The sequence below is a fragment of the Nipponia nippon genome, unplaced genomic scaffold (genome assembly GCF_047370975.1).
Source record: "Nipponia nippon isolate SJK-2023a ecotype South Korea unplaced genomic scaffold, ASM4737097v1 scaffold_2, whole genome shotgun sequence".
Lineage (NCBI taxonomy): Eukaryota > Metazoa > Chordata > Aves > Pelecaniformes > Threskiornithidae > Nipponia > Nipponia nippon.
Window position 1 is genome coordinate 127,136,732 of NW_028262336.1, and position 16,383 is coordinate 127,153,114.

The following is a 16,383-nucleotide window of genomic DNA, read 5'->3' on the forward strand; positions in this document are numbered from 1 at the left end:
CACGGGCTGCCCGTCCAAGCAGGAGACAGCTAGACACCCACCCTAGACAACTTCAAGGCTTACTGACCTCTCTGTGTCGGTGCTGCCAGGGCTGTTCACACAGCTGTGATGCTCCAGGTGAGTGCAGAAAAGTCAGTGACGGATGAAGTGACTTGCCAGAGGCTATGGAGGGAAGCAAGAGTTAGGATCAGGGTTAGATTTGCAGGCTCTCCTGCCAGGGTCCAGAATAAGTTTCTCCCATTTCTGCACGAAGTTACGGAAAATCAGTGGTCAGCCAGTACCCAGTTTGCAGCTCCAAGAGATCCAGCTGCAAGCATTTACCTACTGCAGAGATTCTGGCATTGCTGTAACCGATGAGGCCTTGTTCTGGCAGGTCGGAGTCACGCGATGGCATCTCCGTGAAGCACTTGAAATGACCTCTGCAGTTGTTTAGTATAAATAAATCACCATGTACATTCAGGCTTGCCCAACAGCGTGTACACAGCATCACGGCCGCCGAGAAGGAGCTCTGCACAGCAGCTGAAGTGCTGGGAAGGGTGTGCTTTAGGTGCCTCTCTGTAAACATGCATGGGTGGTGCTTTTTCATATCACCCTACACGTCTGAACTTTGCCACCCGCAAAACCCGAATAACCATGCAAATCAAATCTGAGGGCCTGGTTTATACAGTGCCTTCAAAGAGTCTTTCAAATTCCATTATTATTAATGGAATTAATAAATTATTAGCGTTCGTGGTGATTTAGGAAGTATAGGGTTCAAGTATTTAAGAAATTTCATGAGCCTATTTGCTAACAAATTTGATGGATGACTTGCCGGGCAGGGTTACCTTGCCATCTCCCTGGAGTACGTGCTAAAACACGGTGTTTTTAGCACCATGTTACTCCAGTCCCTGATTGAGGTTTGGTGCCATCTGCAACAGTGCTGGTATGGAAAGAAGGAAGAAAGTTTGTGCTAAACCCTCTGAGATAGAACATTATGAAGTGTTCATTTCTCAGATCATTAGAAACTGAAAATAGCCATCTGGCCAAAACCAGAGATGCATATGCCTGCACCTACGGCTTAACAGCGTTCAGCTGTGAGGGTGGCTGCTCTGTAGCGTTTGGGACTGGGGGCTGGAGAGCATCCTTTGCTGCTGGTCTTAGGGAAGTCTCTTCACACTTTGGTCTTTTTACGGTTGATCTGCAATTCAAAATTGAACTGACTTTCAGGAGGTGTCTTGCCTAAAATGCAATCAACATTTCAACCAGGAATATAATACGCTTCCTATGCCTCTAAATGGCCTAAAATGCTTTGAAAGCACAAGAGCATATCACCTCCATGCATTACTCCAGTCGTTATTTTCACTGTTAAAAAAATGCTGTATTTCAGTCTCCATTTGCCTGGCCTCAGAATCTGTCAGTGTGTCTTAACTCTCAGCATTTCGGGAAGAGACCACGGGCTCTTGAATTTCCAAAATTTGACCTAAAGTATGATGGGAACGGGGTTTCGCATGCTGCTTCCGTGACTTCATACTGGTAAGAGTTGGGGGGTCCTGAAAATAAGGTCTTTATTCTGCTGGCTTTTTTACATTTATCAGCTGCCACTCTCACCTATAGATTACCTGTAGTAGAGCTCTAAGTCTGCTATAAACACAGCATTTTGTATATTCCTTATTCTCAGCTGGTGATGTACAGCAGAAAACGGGACCTGAGGGACTCCTTCCTCATCAGCCATTCACTCCTGCTTGTGGTCTCAGCTTCCCTACTTGTACAGTAAGGGTAAGAAGATTTGTATGCCTCAAAGCTCATGTACATCATAGGTCTGTGCTCCAGTAGTTTTAGCTCTAAGCCGTGCATGGTCTACAATTGTAAGCAAATGTAGATATGTACTCTAAATAATTTACACTTTCTAGGAGAGGCCTAAATGTAATATGACAGCAATGACTTCCTTCTTCTAATAGAATTTTTAGTTCATTACATTGACTGTACAGTGCACGCTCATATCCTGAAGGGGTGTCATTGGAAGGAGGAGTAGGGGGAAAGCATCTGTTTTTATTCTGGCTTCTGTTTTGACCAGCAAATATAATGGCACATGACCGCTGAGCTGACAGTAATCCAGTTACAAAAGTCTTCAGAGTTACTGCACCAACCAAATTAAACTTGATTACATCCAATTATGCTGAAAAGCCAGACAACAGCTCTTAGCTTGGGGTGAAGTAACTTCTTGCGATTGTATGCGGGGAGGCCTTGCGGGGTGTCAGGAGGATAATTGCTCGTTTGCTCTACCACAGAGCACCATCTGGTCTTGAAGTAATGCCTAAGGATGCGAGAGTATACCAGGGTCGGGTGAACAGGCAGGGGAGCCCAGCGAAGATTTCTCCCTGCTTGTTTTATTAACATTTGTTTTATGGTTGCTTGCTCTGGGCCCAGCTGCGGTCAAAGCCCCATTGTGCCAAATAGTGTCCGCAGAGGGAGTCCTTTCCATACAAAGCTTCTGGTCTCATCAGGAAAAAACAAGGATGAAGTGGCCTTTATGCTTAAATCAGAATAGTGTCCGTGTCTGGAGCACTGCCCAGTGCTCTTTCCACCGAGCAATGCTACAATGGTTTTCTGTTTTGAGAAGGTGAGAAAAAAAATAGGAAAACTCCCAGCTTACTTCTCTTCCATGGTGGAAACAGCAAAAGTGGAAAAAAAAAGGGGGTAAATGTAGCTGCCAAAAATGTATCTGGATCCAGGGAGGAGAGTTTGCATGAAGAACTCATCCATCCTGGAAGAAAGGACCAGGCATGAAGAAGCTCTGTCTGGGCCGAAAACTGAGTAGCCTTCTGTCCTAGCTCAGCACCAGGCAAAATTATTCCTAACTGTCCAGTTTACTGAGGGAAGAAGGACTGGGCTTCAGCTTGGACTGTGGTTCCCGAATAGGAAAACCCGTTTAATTATCTTCAAGTGCAAGGACTGGAGGTGTCCTCTGGCTGCATCCACAGACACCGTCCAGTTCCGCACCCCAGCCCCCTCCTCGTGCTGCCCGGCGCTCTGCATCCATTCATAGAATCACAGAATCGTTAAGGTTGGAAAAGACCCTTAAGATCATTGAGTCCAACCGTCAGCCTGTCACTGCCAAGTCCACCACTAAACCATGGCCCTAAGCACCACATCTGCCCAGCTTTTAAATACCTCCAGGGATGGGGACTCAACCACTTCCCTGGGCAGCCTGGGCCAGGGCCTGACAGCCCTTTCGGTGAAGAAGTTTTTCCTAACATCCAACCTAAACCTGCCCTGGCGCAGCTTGAGGCCGTTCCCTCTCGTCCCATCGCTTGTTCCTGGGGAGAAGAGACCGACCCCCCCTGGCTCCAGCCTCCTTTCAGGCAGTTGCCGAGAGCGATGAGGGCTCCCCTCAGCCTCCTCTTCTCCAGGCTGAGCCCCCCCAGCTCCCCCAGCCGCTCCTCCCCAGCCTTGGGCTCCAGCCCCTGCCCCAGCCTCGCTGCCCTGCTCTGGCCACGCTCCAGCCCCTCCATGGCCGCCTTGGGGTGAGGGGCCCAGCGCTGAGCACAGCATTCGAGGGGCGGCCTCACCACTGCCCAGCACAGGGGGACGATCACAGCCCTGGTCCTGCTGGCCACACCATTCCTGATACAGGCCAGGATGCCATTGGCCCTCTTGGCCACCTGGGCACACTGCTGGCTCATGTTCAGGCGGCTGTCGACCAACACCCCCAGGCCCTTTCCCGCCAGGCAGCTCTCCAGCCGCTCCTCCCCACGCCTGCAGCGGTGCCTGGGGTTGTTGTGCCCCAAGTGCAGGACCCGGCACTCAGCCTTGTTGATCCTCATACAGTTGGCCTGGGCCCATTCTTAATGGGATGTGCTGGTCTTTGCCAGGATCTCAAACAGAGAGAAGACAAAGCAGGTTTAATCCATTGTTCTTCCATTGCCACCACTAGCAACCAGACCATCAAGTCCCAGGGAGCGTGTGTGCCTTGAATGCTGCTGGCTCGCAAGTCATCTCTTCCCTTCGCTCTTTTTTGAGTCTCTATTAAGGCGTCAGAGCTCTGATGCCCCCGTCTTTGCCAGAACACTGTAGTGAAGGTGCTTCAAACTCTCTCGTTATCCCATCAAAGCATCCTGTGCTGCTGTTCCCCCTGCTCATGGAAAGCAGCCAGTGCTGCTGGAGCTGCTGTCTATCATGCGAAGGACAGGACCGTCTTGTCGTTTGGCTTCGATTGCGGTGTTCTGGGGGGCTCGCTGTGCGCTTTTACGGAGGGTGGAAAGCTTGAACAGACACGAGTTCTTGAAAGAGATGATTTTTTTTTTAACCTTGAAAATTCTTGATGATATAAAAAAAAATAAAAGCTGCTTCCATCTAGCTCTGCTGCAGGAACTGTTTCGTGAAGATAAAGTCAGGTCGTATTGTTGTGGAGCTGGATCTCATGAGACCGAGCATTCGCTTGGAATTGGAAAGCAGGCATGGAGCACCAAGCAGCACAGCAGATTTTTAAAGCCTTTCCCCGCCCCCCCAGCACGTTTCGGTTTATATGAACCTCAGCATAGGGCATTTCCAAGGGATTAGTCCCTGGCTGGGGTAAGTAGCCCGAAGCATTTCAGCCAGCTGGTCCCTAATCCCCAGGAAATGCCCTGGGTCTCCATCCATCCCCGCTGCTTACCCCAGCTCCCCGGAGCCAGGAGGGGAATTGCTCTGCCTGCAGCTTTCCCAGCTGTCAGTAGATGGCACAGCTCATTTAAATACATTCGGAGCGGGCAGGAGAAGCGGTGGGCATTGTGGTTTCTTTCTTCGAAGTTCTGATTTTTCATAGATTTCGGTTTCAGCCAAGAGCAAGGAAGCACGCTGAAGGTTATGATTAAAAACCCCGGAGGTTTCTGCAGGAGAAAGTGTCGCTTTTTCGTGCACCCCACCACAGTAAACACGCGGCACAAGGGCTTTTTCTTGGAAAAATGTTTTTCTTTCCACCCTACCCTTGTGCGAGGAATATGATTTCTTACACGGCATCTCTTAATTTCTCCCTTGCTATGCCTGCTAATTCTGCTGTTCCCCCTTCAGTTGCTCCTGCTGGCAGAGACGGATTCTCGATGGCTTCGTGTAACTCCCTCATCGCGTTTTTCCAACACGGGGATGCGGTTTTCACAGTTTTCCGCCAAGGCTGCTGGCTGTTAGCTCAGGCTCGGGAGATTTACGCAGTCAGCTGGGGCCAGCCTGAGTTCAGTCTCCGCTGCCGGTTGGAAGAACAGCTTGAAGTTGGTAAAACTGTTACGAACATGCGAGCGCTGCCAAATCAGAGCTGCGCTCATGACATACATCGTCTTCAACTCCTAGAGGCATTGGAGGTAATATTTGTATTCCTGGCCAAATGCTTTAAGTGGGGCCAGGGTTATAAGACATTGTAACATTACATGCGTTGGATCATATGTAATCTGGCAGCCCGATGCCAGAATTAATTCGCTGTTCCCACTCTGCGTACAGCCATGGTGGAATGAGGGAGGCACGTTCACGTGGAGCGTCTTTGTTTTGAGCATTTTTCTGCACAGAGCCTCTATTTCACATTTGAGATGGCAGCATGTTTAAGTGTACAGAAAATGCAACCTGTTTCCCATCCAAAAGTCCCAGCAATCTGAGGTACATGTGTCAGGCCTCACGAAAGGCATGAAAAAAAAAGAATTCACAGGGGTACTTCATGTTTTGGACACTGTTCAGATGTATCTTGTGATATAACCAAGTCAGTAAATGTGATCCAGATTAGGGGATGAGCAGAGGGAAAGGATAGTACAGCAAGGGAGCGGGGTAATAAACCAAAGGCTGTCATGGAATATGTAGAATAATTCATTCCAATTCACACGATGATAATTATGGAGCATTTCTTTAAACATCCATCACCCAGATGAAGTGTTTCAACTCCGCGTGGTGAAAGTTGTTAACATAAAAATGCAGACAGGGTTCTCTGCAACTGGTTTTCAAACTGATACCACTTTGCATCGGTGTCAGTATGAGCGAATTCCTAACCTGTGAATCATTAACCTACACCGTGGAATGGCTTTGCACGACACCTGCGTATTAATCACGATCGTCTGCTCTCGGTTAGGTCTTTACAAAACCCTAGTAGGTCACCAGCCTTCCCGAAATTGCTCTGGGTTCTGGGAAGATCTTTCAAGCACGGGTCACCAGTTTTCCCTGTGAATGTGCAAAGTGCCTCTCACCCCGGAGCGTTTGCGGGCGAGACTCTCGCTCTCACGCAGTGTAAATTGATACGGCTCCAGCGCGCTGAATACGGCAGCGCTGGCTGATGCCAGCGCTGAACCGGCCTCGCCGTCCTCCCCTGCTCTCGGCTCCATCGCGCGCCGCGCTGGCAGAGATGGGCGAGCTGATCTGACCGTAGCCGGCGTCTGCGCAGAGATTGCCCGGCGCTTGAATAGGATCAAGCCCTTCCTTTGGGCAGTGAAAAGGTGGAAAAACCTTCTTTTTTAGCCTTTGCATTTCACTGGCAGAAAAACAAAGCTATTGAAAAAATGGATTCCTAACAAATGATATACTTTAAGGGGTTATTCCCTGCCTTTATGTATTCGCAAAGATGATAAACAACATATGACTTAACTGTGCTGTCCCCATCTTGAAAAGAGGTGCCATGCCTACCTCCCAGCGGCACGGCGAGTTGTAATTACCACTCTGAAGCGATGCAAGATCCCCGCGTGAGCAGCCGTATGTAAAGCTTGTTGTTGTTTGACGTACAGCAGAGCAGCCAGCCAGCGTGGAGCTGTTATTGCACCAGCTACGGCCCAAACCTCTCGGGAGGGACCGTCCCTGCCCATGGAGGTTGGATGGGCAGGGAAGTTGAGGCAGGGATGACTGAATGTGCCCGAGCGGGTTTGGGGCAGAGCTGCCGTATTAGAGACAGGGCTTGGAAATCCATCCCCAGCAAACAACCCTGAGTTGTATTTTCCTAATAAGTGGGCAGCGTGAAAGCGTGGCGGGCTAGGAGGACTCGGCTTTTACGGGTGCCATGCCCAGGTTTTTGCTTTTAAGGATGTGGCAAAAGGAGGGTTAGAGCGTAATCCTCCTCGCAGGGAAGTTTTATTGCTGCCTGAGCTGGGGAGAGGATCAGACTTTTAAATGGACAGTGTTTCTAGATCTGGAAGATGATAGTTAATCTCGGCCAGGGTATGATACGCTGTAACACGAAACCCAGCTTGTCTGCATGAGACTCCAGTGGCAGTCAAATCCCCTGTCAGCGGGCACAGCTCCATTATTTAAAAATCAATAATAAAATATGAAGCTTTTATCGATTCCCCTCAATTTTTTTTTTAATTTATTTTTTTTTCCCCTCCAGGAGGGTTTTTGCTGTCGCTGCTGTTTGGCTGTTTCTTGCTCAACCTCTTTTGTTTTCCTATGGCACCTTCATCTCACGGGCAAGCCCCCGAGCGCAGCGGGGCGAAAGCCAGCCTCTCCTTTCTGGGGTGAGATGGACCTTTTCCATCCAGAGAGGGGAAGGGCCCCGGGGTGACTAAACCTTAGAGTGGAGGGGTTTGGGGAGGGGGGGGGGGCAGGGCGTTTTGGGGCGATCCCCTGCTGCGGTGCGTGTGAAGTTCGGGTGTCGGTGCTGGGGGGGGGGGGCAGGAGGGAGAGGGGGAAGGAGAGGGGAGGCGGGGAGGCCGCCGGGGGCCGGGCAGCCCCTCTTCCCCGCGGGGTTTGTATCTTTAAAGCGGCTGGCGGGGCGCCGGGCCGGGCGGAGGCGTGGTGAGCCGGGGAAGGAGCCGGTTTCCTGCTTCCCCGCTCGCAGCCCGGCGGCGGCGGCGGCGGCGGGGGGAGGCGCTCGTCTCCCCCCCCATTCCATCCATCCATCCATCCATCCATCCATCCATCCATTCATCCACCCACCCTTCCACCCACCCACCCACCCACCCACCCATCCATCCTTCCACCGCCCTCCATGGGCCGGCGCTGCCGGCGCTGAGCGCCGGGAGGCAGCGCCCGGCTGCCGCGATGAGCGGCGGGGAGGTGGTGTGTTCGGGCTGGCTCCGAAAGTCACCGCCGGAGAAGAAGTTACGGAGATACGTAAGTCTCAGCTTGCCCCATCTCATCTCTATCCCGGCTCCGGGGAAGCCGGGATCTCCCCTCATCCGTCCCCTCCCCACCCCGGCTTTCTCCGGTAGCCGCCGCCTGCCCGCCTGCACCTGCCGCCGGGGAGGCTCGGCCGGGCCGGGGGTGCCCCTTCCCCGGGCGGGGATGGGTGCTGGTGGCTCCCCGCTGCTCGGGGCGGGGGGGGGGGGGGGGGTAAGGGGGGGTGGGGGCATCCCTGGGCCCCCCCCCGCCTCCTCCCCTGCCGCGGGGCTACCGTGGCGGCGGGGCGATGGCCACGGCGGGCGCCCGGCGGTGGGGCAGGTCCTTGCTGCGCCCCGCGGTGGCCGGGCTCCCCCGGGACTGTCACACCCCTCTCCTTTGAAGTCGTGGTTTTGGAGGGGAGGTTGGGAATACCTTTGTCCCAAAGAGTAAAGGTTATAACGCGTCTGGAACCCCCCCCCCAACACCCCCATAACGGTCGCTTTCCCCCTTCCCTGCGCGCGGTTCCTATTAATCATTGAACGTCCAAAGCCTTTGAAGATAGCACCAGTAGCGCCTCGATAGCCTTTTGTGTCATTAGCGGTGGAGATCAAACACTTCAAAGAAGTTGTAAAAAGAGGGTCCAAATGCCAGCGCTGTTACATTCCCCACTCATTGAAAGAAATAACTGTTCTTTGCACCCTCCGCCTGACGGTCTCGCCGTGCGCCACGAGCGTTAGAGCTCAGAAACGCGGCTACATCAAGCTGCCATCCTATGACTCGGCACATCGCTCCCCGGGATGAAGCCGGGGTCCCGCTCCCTGACTCCAGTGGCCGCCCTCTGCCAGGCTTCGGGTGGCCGGGACGCAGCCTCCGGGAGGGAGCTGGGCGCTCTCCCTTCCTAGGGGGGCACCAGCCAAATCGTCCTTGGGTCCCGTTGCTTTTGCCTGCGTGGATTTTTGGGAACGGCAGGCAGAACAAGTGCAGCTGGTGTCTCCCCAGTGCCTGTTATTGATTGATGGAAGCATCGCTGCCTGCCCTTCAGGGGGAGGTGGATGTCTGTAGCCCCGTATGACAGGCTAGGGCAGGGCCGGAGGGGTAGGCGATTTGTGATCCGCTGTTATTAGCCTTGTCCAAAACGGGTGCAGCCCCGTAGACATCAGTGGTGCCACATCCCTTTGCATTAGACTGCGTGCCCGGTCGCTCTGGGCAATCCTTTCCTTGTGTGCCTGATCCCCTTTGAGGGAGGATCAGGTTGGCTGCGGGATGGAGCCGCGAGGGAATCTGGTTCCTTCACTCCCCGTCCCCTCAAATGTAGTGAGACAAAGGTAAAACCGGCCGTTTACGTGGGAAATAACAAACCCCTAATGTATGTAGGCAGGCTTTGTGGGAGATGGACAGAATGACTTTGTGCATGCTGAACTGTGGAGGATGCTTTTAGCTTAATGGAGCAAAGCCCCTTCCTCCCGCAGAAATCAACTAATTGCTGATCCTGAGTCACCAGTGGCCTTAACTCATCAAACATCATTAGCTCCCCAGCATCTGCCCCATGAAAGGGCGCTCACATCGCCTTCTGAATATCCAGCTTGTGCTCCGGCATTCCAGCAAGAGCTGAATAAATCTGCTAAATGCTCTACACAAGGGTGTGACACGCCAGCGGTTAGCGCTAATTATCGATGTGCATAAGAGTGCTTTTCATCCAGATACATCCCAAAGCGCTTTGCGAGCCACCTATGTTTTCAAAACATCCTTGCTCCCCCACGAGGAAACGCGGCCGGGGCTGAGATGGGCCCGGCCGTCCCACGCAGCCTCAGCGGGGCAGGAAGCGATGCTCAGCAGATGTCACTTGAGGGGATCTCTGTGCCGGAGCGGTCCCGGCGCTGTGGTCAGCGGGACTTCCCTTCCAGTCACGCCGGTTGCGCCGGCTTCCTGCATCGGTGGCTGGATTTGAAAACGTTGACCTTAGCTTGGATTGTGTTTCGCTCGGCGATGCCCCATCCTCTTGCTTTTTAATGCATTATTATTAATATAATCATATTTATGTAACTGCATCGTGCATTCGGGGTGTTGACGCGTTGATCAAGTTGTTCTCTTCCATTGTGGTTCAGAGCAGGTAGATGCGGTAGAGCCTGAGGCTGATGGCTTTGCCCCCCTAAAACCTGCCTTCATCTGCAACAAACCCACGTGGTTGGACTTCGGTTTTCACCCACAAAAGGCGAGTTTTCAGCCACCGCGGTGTTACGCCGGCTTTTGTACGGACTCAAAGGGAAGGTGCTGAATCGCTGGCTTTGCCGCTTTCCTTATGCCTTTGGTTTATATTCTGCTTTGAGACCTCAAAGGAGGAATCTCAGGCTGCAGGATGCTGCTAATTGGGTTTGAAGTTCCTGCTCCGGCTGTATTGACACAGGGAAGATGATAGATTTATTTTTTCTTTAACAAGTGCATTTCAAATGTACGTGCCTGCACATGGGTGTGTTGCTGATGCTGTCCTTGAAATGCTGTGCTTTTATAAGCCTGGTTTTGTTTTGGTTTTACTTTCCAAGGAGATCCTTGGCAAGAGGGGAGGGTGCTCAATTTTCTTTCTAACTCCTGTCCAGAGTGGTTGGGGAAGGGGACTCTTCTCCACACCTGATCCATCCAGCATCAATCTGCATTTACAGCGGTACCTGCTCGGTTTCCCTTCAGAGGATTGCGTTTATGTGAGATTGTGGGTATTTTATGTGAGATTGTGGATATGTGGTATTTTATGTAGGACCTCTTTGTACAGTGCTCTGGGAAGTATCTGGGTTGGGAGTTTCTCTTCCGTTGGTGGACATTAAAATGATGAGACGATGACTGCTTCAAGGTTGAGATGAATTGTGCCTCTTTTCTGCCTCGTAACTGGGGACAGGGGTTCATGTAGACCCTAGGCGGTTTGGCCATGATCTCATACAAGCACTATAGATGGTACTGTAGTATTGATAATAAAAGGTAACCAAACAATTGAAGGTCAAAAGTAGTGGAGATACCAAAATACCACCTTCCACCTCTGTTCTGCTCAGGGCACCAAGCTCCATCGTCTGCTTGCTTGATTTTTTTTTTTTTTCAGACAAACACTTTTGTACCTTCATAGAATGGTTTGGGTTGGAAGGGACCTTTAGAGGTCACCTAGTCCAACCTCCCTGCCATGGACCGGGACATCTTCAACCAGATCAGGTTGCTCAGAGCCCCGTCCAACCTGGCCTTGAATGTTTCCAGGGATGGGGCATCTACCACCTCTCTGGGCAACCGGTGCCAGTGCTTCACCACCCTCATTGTAAAAAAAGTTCTTCCTTATATCTAATCTGAATCCCCCCTCTTTTCATTTAAAACCATCACCCCTTGTCCTATCACTACAGGCCCTACTAAAAAGTCTGTCCCCACCTTCTCCCATTCTGACTTTAATGCATGGAAGGGTCTCCTTGTACCCAGCCACAAAGCACAGAGCTCTCCCTTAATTCTCCTCCTGGCTCCTCCTTAAAACACCCATGAAAAAAAATAAAAAAAAAGAACCAATCCCTAAACAAAACCCTTGGCTTTAGTTGTGTGACCGATGAGCCGAGACCAGCGCATGTTGTGCCGGTCTGTACTGACTCACTGTCTCCTGGTGCTCTCTCCCTGGACGTGCCTGTCTGTTGTCTTCCGACTTCGACGTGGGTTTAGAGTGGTGGTTTGTGTCCATCCACTGCCCGGCACGCTGGGCTTCGGGGGTGGGCTCTCTGGTAGAAAAGCAACGTAAAAAATAACTGCTTGTGTTGCAGAGGAGCTCTTAGCTTCCTATTATTAAATCAGTGTGCTTTGCCTGTTCATTTATGTACCGTGAAGTCAGAGTATTTGCTGTCTGGCTGAGATGTATGTCTACAATTCTGACTAAAACAAAAGCTTCTCGTCTTGCACTGGTTTTACAATCCTTTGCTGCTTTTTTTATTTTCCCCCCACTGGTTTAACTGGGGGGAGAGTTTGGCTTTGTGGATCAATGGTCATTTTTACATCGGAAGCAGGAGGTCATCAGAAGACCTGCTCCTCTCCGATGGAGCAGAACAGGTTAAGGGGGGTATAAGGGGCTGATTTACTGCCCACAGCCCTATTCCTAGGGGTAACTGCCTGATGAAGAGCTTTTTTTGGGTCCTGAAGTAGACCCTTCATATCCCACTTGAAGGTGCATAGCAAGGACGTCCTCCTTAAATGAGGATGTGGGATGTGGGCTGAAGTAGGAATCATAGAATCACAGAATCGTTAAGGTTGGAAAAGACCCTTAAGATCATCGAGTCCAACCGTTACCCCAGCACTGCCAAGTCCACCACTAAACCACGTCCTAGGACTGCTGGAGCAGAGAAGTCTTAGGCTGCTCAAATGGTGGAGGTACCAGGTGAAGTTTGGCATGGTGCTAATCAGGATGAAATTTTAGAGCAGGGGGAGAAGAGAGGACATCCCTTGAACTCTGCAGCGAAATACAAAAAAAATGGGTATTAAGCAAAAAGTGGTGATTTTTTTTTTCCCTCTTCTCTCGAAGGAGTTTTAATGGGTCGCTGTCATGTTCTGCTGTGCCATGTCTGATTCAGGATGTTCCCCTCTACTGAAAGTAGGAAATGGTTGCAGAGACTCCAGAGAAAAGCACCAAAAAATGAGTTGAAACCTAGAAAACATGGAAAGACTGAAGGAAATGAGGTTGTTTAGTCTAGGGATGAGAGGGCTGAGAGGAGCAATAACAGTCCTTGAGTATGTCAAAGGTAGCTGCGAAGGGGAAGGGAGTGAACTGTTCTCCATGGCCGGTGGTGGGAGGCCAAGAACTGCTGAGCTCCATCTGCAGCAAGGGAAACAAGTGTTAGGAAAAACGTCCAAACCCCTGATGGCCAGAGGAGCGGAGCAGTGGAACAGATGGTTTGGGATGGGCTCGGAGCCTCCATGGGTGGAAGTTTCGAAGAGCAGGTTGGCAAAACAGCCCTTTGGGAGAGCTGATCCTGTTTTGAGGCAGTGGAATAAATTCGACAAATTCTCCAAAAGCCCCTTCCAGTGCTGGTTTAGGTGAATTTATAGATTTTGAGCCTGAACTCAGGATGGGTAGCAAAGAGGCTTTAGGGAACAAATCACGTCACCTGGATCTGCTGGTGGGACTCAGGGAAGTCCTCTGACCCAGTGCAAACAATTCTTTGTAGAAAGTTTTGCCAGCACTGAACTCCATGACTTTGCATCTTATTCCAGCTGTCAGGCTGCCTTGCTGCACCCTTCTCTGCCCATGTAATCTCCAGGCTCGCTTCAAAAAGGCCATCGGGCGTTTTAGCTGTTGTCGTCTGCCCCGTGATTCAGAGGAGGGATGAACACTTGCTCCACCGGAGAAGGTTTTTGCAGGTCAGGGGGTGCATTTCACTTGCGAGGGCAGTGCCTGCCAGTACTCCTGCAGCACCACCTCTCTTGCGCAACGCCGCACAAAGGTCACGCTCCGCAACTTGTTTCTCTGGTGCATCATTGCTGATGAGTCAAAATACACAACCTCTTCCCTGCAACCTTCTCTCGGGGTCATTTTGTTTGGGTGTGGGCATGCGTTCCTTTGCCCACTGTAACGTTTTCCTGGGATACTCAGATGGTGGTATATTGTCATCATAATCAGGATGATTATGGGGATGATGGAGTCAAACTCTTCTCGGTTGTAGCAGGTGACAAAATAAGGGGCAACAACCACAAACCAGCTTTGGAGGTTGAGGTTGGGTCTTGGGGAAGCTCCTCCAGTCGTGCTATAGAGGAAGAGGTTCCTGCAGAGGCTGCAGGGTCTGTCTTTGGAGGTTTTCAAGACTCAGCTAGAGAAAATCCCAGCTGGCCTGACCTAGTCACACCTCAAATGCAAGGTTGGACTAGAGACCTCCGAGGTGCCTCCAACCCAACATTTCTGATACCTCTGGGGCACAGCGCAGCGTGGAGCCACCAGTCTAGGAAGCCATACAGCTGCTTTAGCCCAGCTCCCCGTGCAGGTGGATGGGCCTTGTTTTGTTTTTCACCAACCCAAGCAACCTGGGAGAAGTGCTGTGCTAGGGCAGGTCTTCGGCTGCTGAAACTCAAACTGGTTTGGTCAAAGCTAACCCGCATGCCTTCCCAAGGCATTGCATCGGTCGAGGTGGACGTGCCGGTAGAGATAAGGAGTCCGCGTGTTGTGTGGGGAGTGAAACCGGTGTATTTTCCTGGTGCTTTGGCTTTGCTAAGACAGCTTGAGTGACTCTTCAGCTGTCTGTCATGACTTCAGAGCTGGACGACGGTCCTGGCAAAGTCCATGGTGGATATAAAAGATTGATGGTGGCAAAACACAGGTTGAACTTAAGACAGACAAACAATACTTAAGGAAAGTGTAAGAGGAAGCTGGCTTCATTTCTCTTTGGAAGAGAGCAGAAGTGATACTGAAACCCTTTTTTTTTTTTTCTCTTTTAGCGAGTGTCAGATGCAAGAGGTGATGTAATAGTGTTTACCAGACTGAAGCACATAATTTATAGTAGTGACTCAAAGGCAGAGCAAATATTATTTATTTGGATTACAGTAGCAGCTGAGGCAACTGGGATTGGGGCTCGATGCGCTGGCTGTTTGGTGAGACCACATCTGCCCTGAAGGGTCTGGTCGGATGGGGAAACTGAGGCACGGAGCAAGTCAGTGGTTTGGCTGCACTTGTGTTCAGGGTCATTGCCACAGCTGGGAACGCAGCTTGGCTTTATCGCTTCTACCTGAGCCAGAGGGTTCCGAGCTGCTTGCAGGCTGCTGGGGATGTGTAAAGCTACGGAAAGGGATTGCAACTGGTCCACAAAAGTACATAGTACTTCCAGCAGGGATTTAGATGGCGAGAGTGCCAAGGTCATCCGGGGGCTCTCCAAGATGCGTTGATCCAAAAAATTTGGAAATTACTGCTTTTAATATAAACTGCCCTTCCTTTCAGTACTCCTTTCAAGTCTTTAAAGTCTCGCTTCCCTATCGTAATGCTTAGGTGGATCTTATAGCACCTAACAGTGGTGACAAAGCGTATTTATCCCTGTCTCACGAGGCGGGAGAAATGAGGAAGAGAGACTTTGATTTACTCCAGGGTGCGTGGAGAGCAGCAATAGAACTGAAACAGGTTTCTGAACTGCTGTGACTGCCATTCTGCGTGGCCTCTCCTTCGCCTCTCAGCCCTTCTTCATGGGACAGTCCCATCCTGCCAAGGATTTGGACAAGAAGAGGTTAAGCCCAGGATCAACAATATGCAAATGTTTATTATCCCACACCGTCCTTTGGCTGGGTAATTTTATGGAATTTTAATTGCAGCACACCTCGGCATATCGTTTGGCCAAGAAGCGTCGTGTAAATACAGGCTGTGGTGATTCCTCACCTGGAGCTGCGAGCGGGAAGCCTGGATCTGCCACCGGGGCTGTTGACAGCCTGGCCCATGCCACCAGCTGGAGCACCTGGCTCTGGAGAGGCTCCCAAAGCTGCTGAGCATCCAGAAAGTCTCCCGGAGCATCCTGGACCTCTGCTATGGTCACTGAGCAGCATCTACAGCAGCGCTCCTCGTGCGGATGAATAAGCTAGGAGCAGACCTGCCCTCCAGAGTTTCATTTGGTGTCTCCACAGTCTAGCGATGGCTCCTGTAATTCTGTTCAAATAATAAAAATAACTTGAGAATGAAAAATCCCCATTCTTTTTTGCACATCAGATGATCTCCATGCTTTATCTCTGGTCCTTCCCCAGCACGCAGCGTTGCGGGCTCAAAAGGAGCAGAGCAGAGAGAGGCTGGGTTGGGTTTTTGTTTGCCTTTTCCAGTCTGTCATCCCAGCTGAGAAGTCGTCGGTGTTAGAAATTACTTGTTTACACCCTTGTGTACCACTGTGTTAATATCCCACCATGGCTGGATGCTTTTAGCCAAAAGCTTTCAGAGTGCTGGCCTGGAAATGCTGGTGCAAAGCGGTCCAGGTCTGACTGTCAAGGAGGGATGGGTGGGTTTGCTTCTCCTTAGGCTTTTTCAGTCTAAATCTGGAGAAACTGGATCAGCACCTGAACACCTTGCTGCCAAGTGAAACCAGCTTGGTGGTTATCGTAGGTTAAACCAGCAGCAAATTGGCAGTGAACACGGGAGACGGTATAGATGCAGTGTAGACCATCTCTTTCCTTTCTTATTCGTGATCAGCAACAGAAAAGGCAAATATTCAGCATGTGAAATCGCAGAGAAGAGACCTGAGACCTCAAGAAGCGACCCAGACCATGTGCACACCTCCAGGCAAATGGGCTTGCACCTACGGTATGCCTGCAGCGACCTGGTTTTACGGTGTACGAAGAGGAATTGCTCAAGGTCAGCACACAAACCTGCACAGTGCAGTCGCAGGTATGTCATCAATCATA

The 16,383-nt window shown here is 51.0% G+C and overlaps 1 protein-coding gene across 1 annotated transcript in view; it reads left to right on the forward strand.

Annotated features, from left to right (window-relative positions):
• Positions 1-7,885: 7,885 nt before the first annotated feature.
• GAB2 (GRB2 associated binding protein 2) overlaps positions 7,886-16,383 on the forward strand; it is a 98,709-nt gene continuing 90,211 nt past the window's right edge. The window contains exon 1 of the mRNA XM_087756713.1: positions 7,886-8,031. Within this exon, the coding sequence (XP_087612839.1) occupies positions 7,960-8,031 (72 nt within the window). The 5' untranslated portion in view covers positions 7,886-7,959. The remainder of the gene's footprint in view (positions 8,032-16,383) is intronic.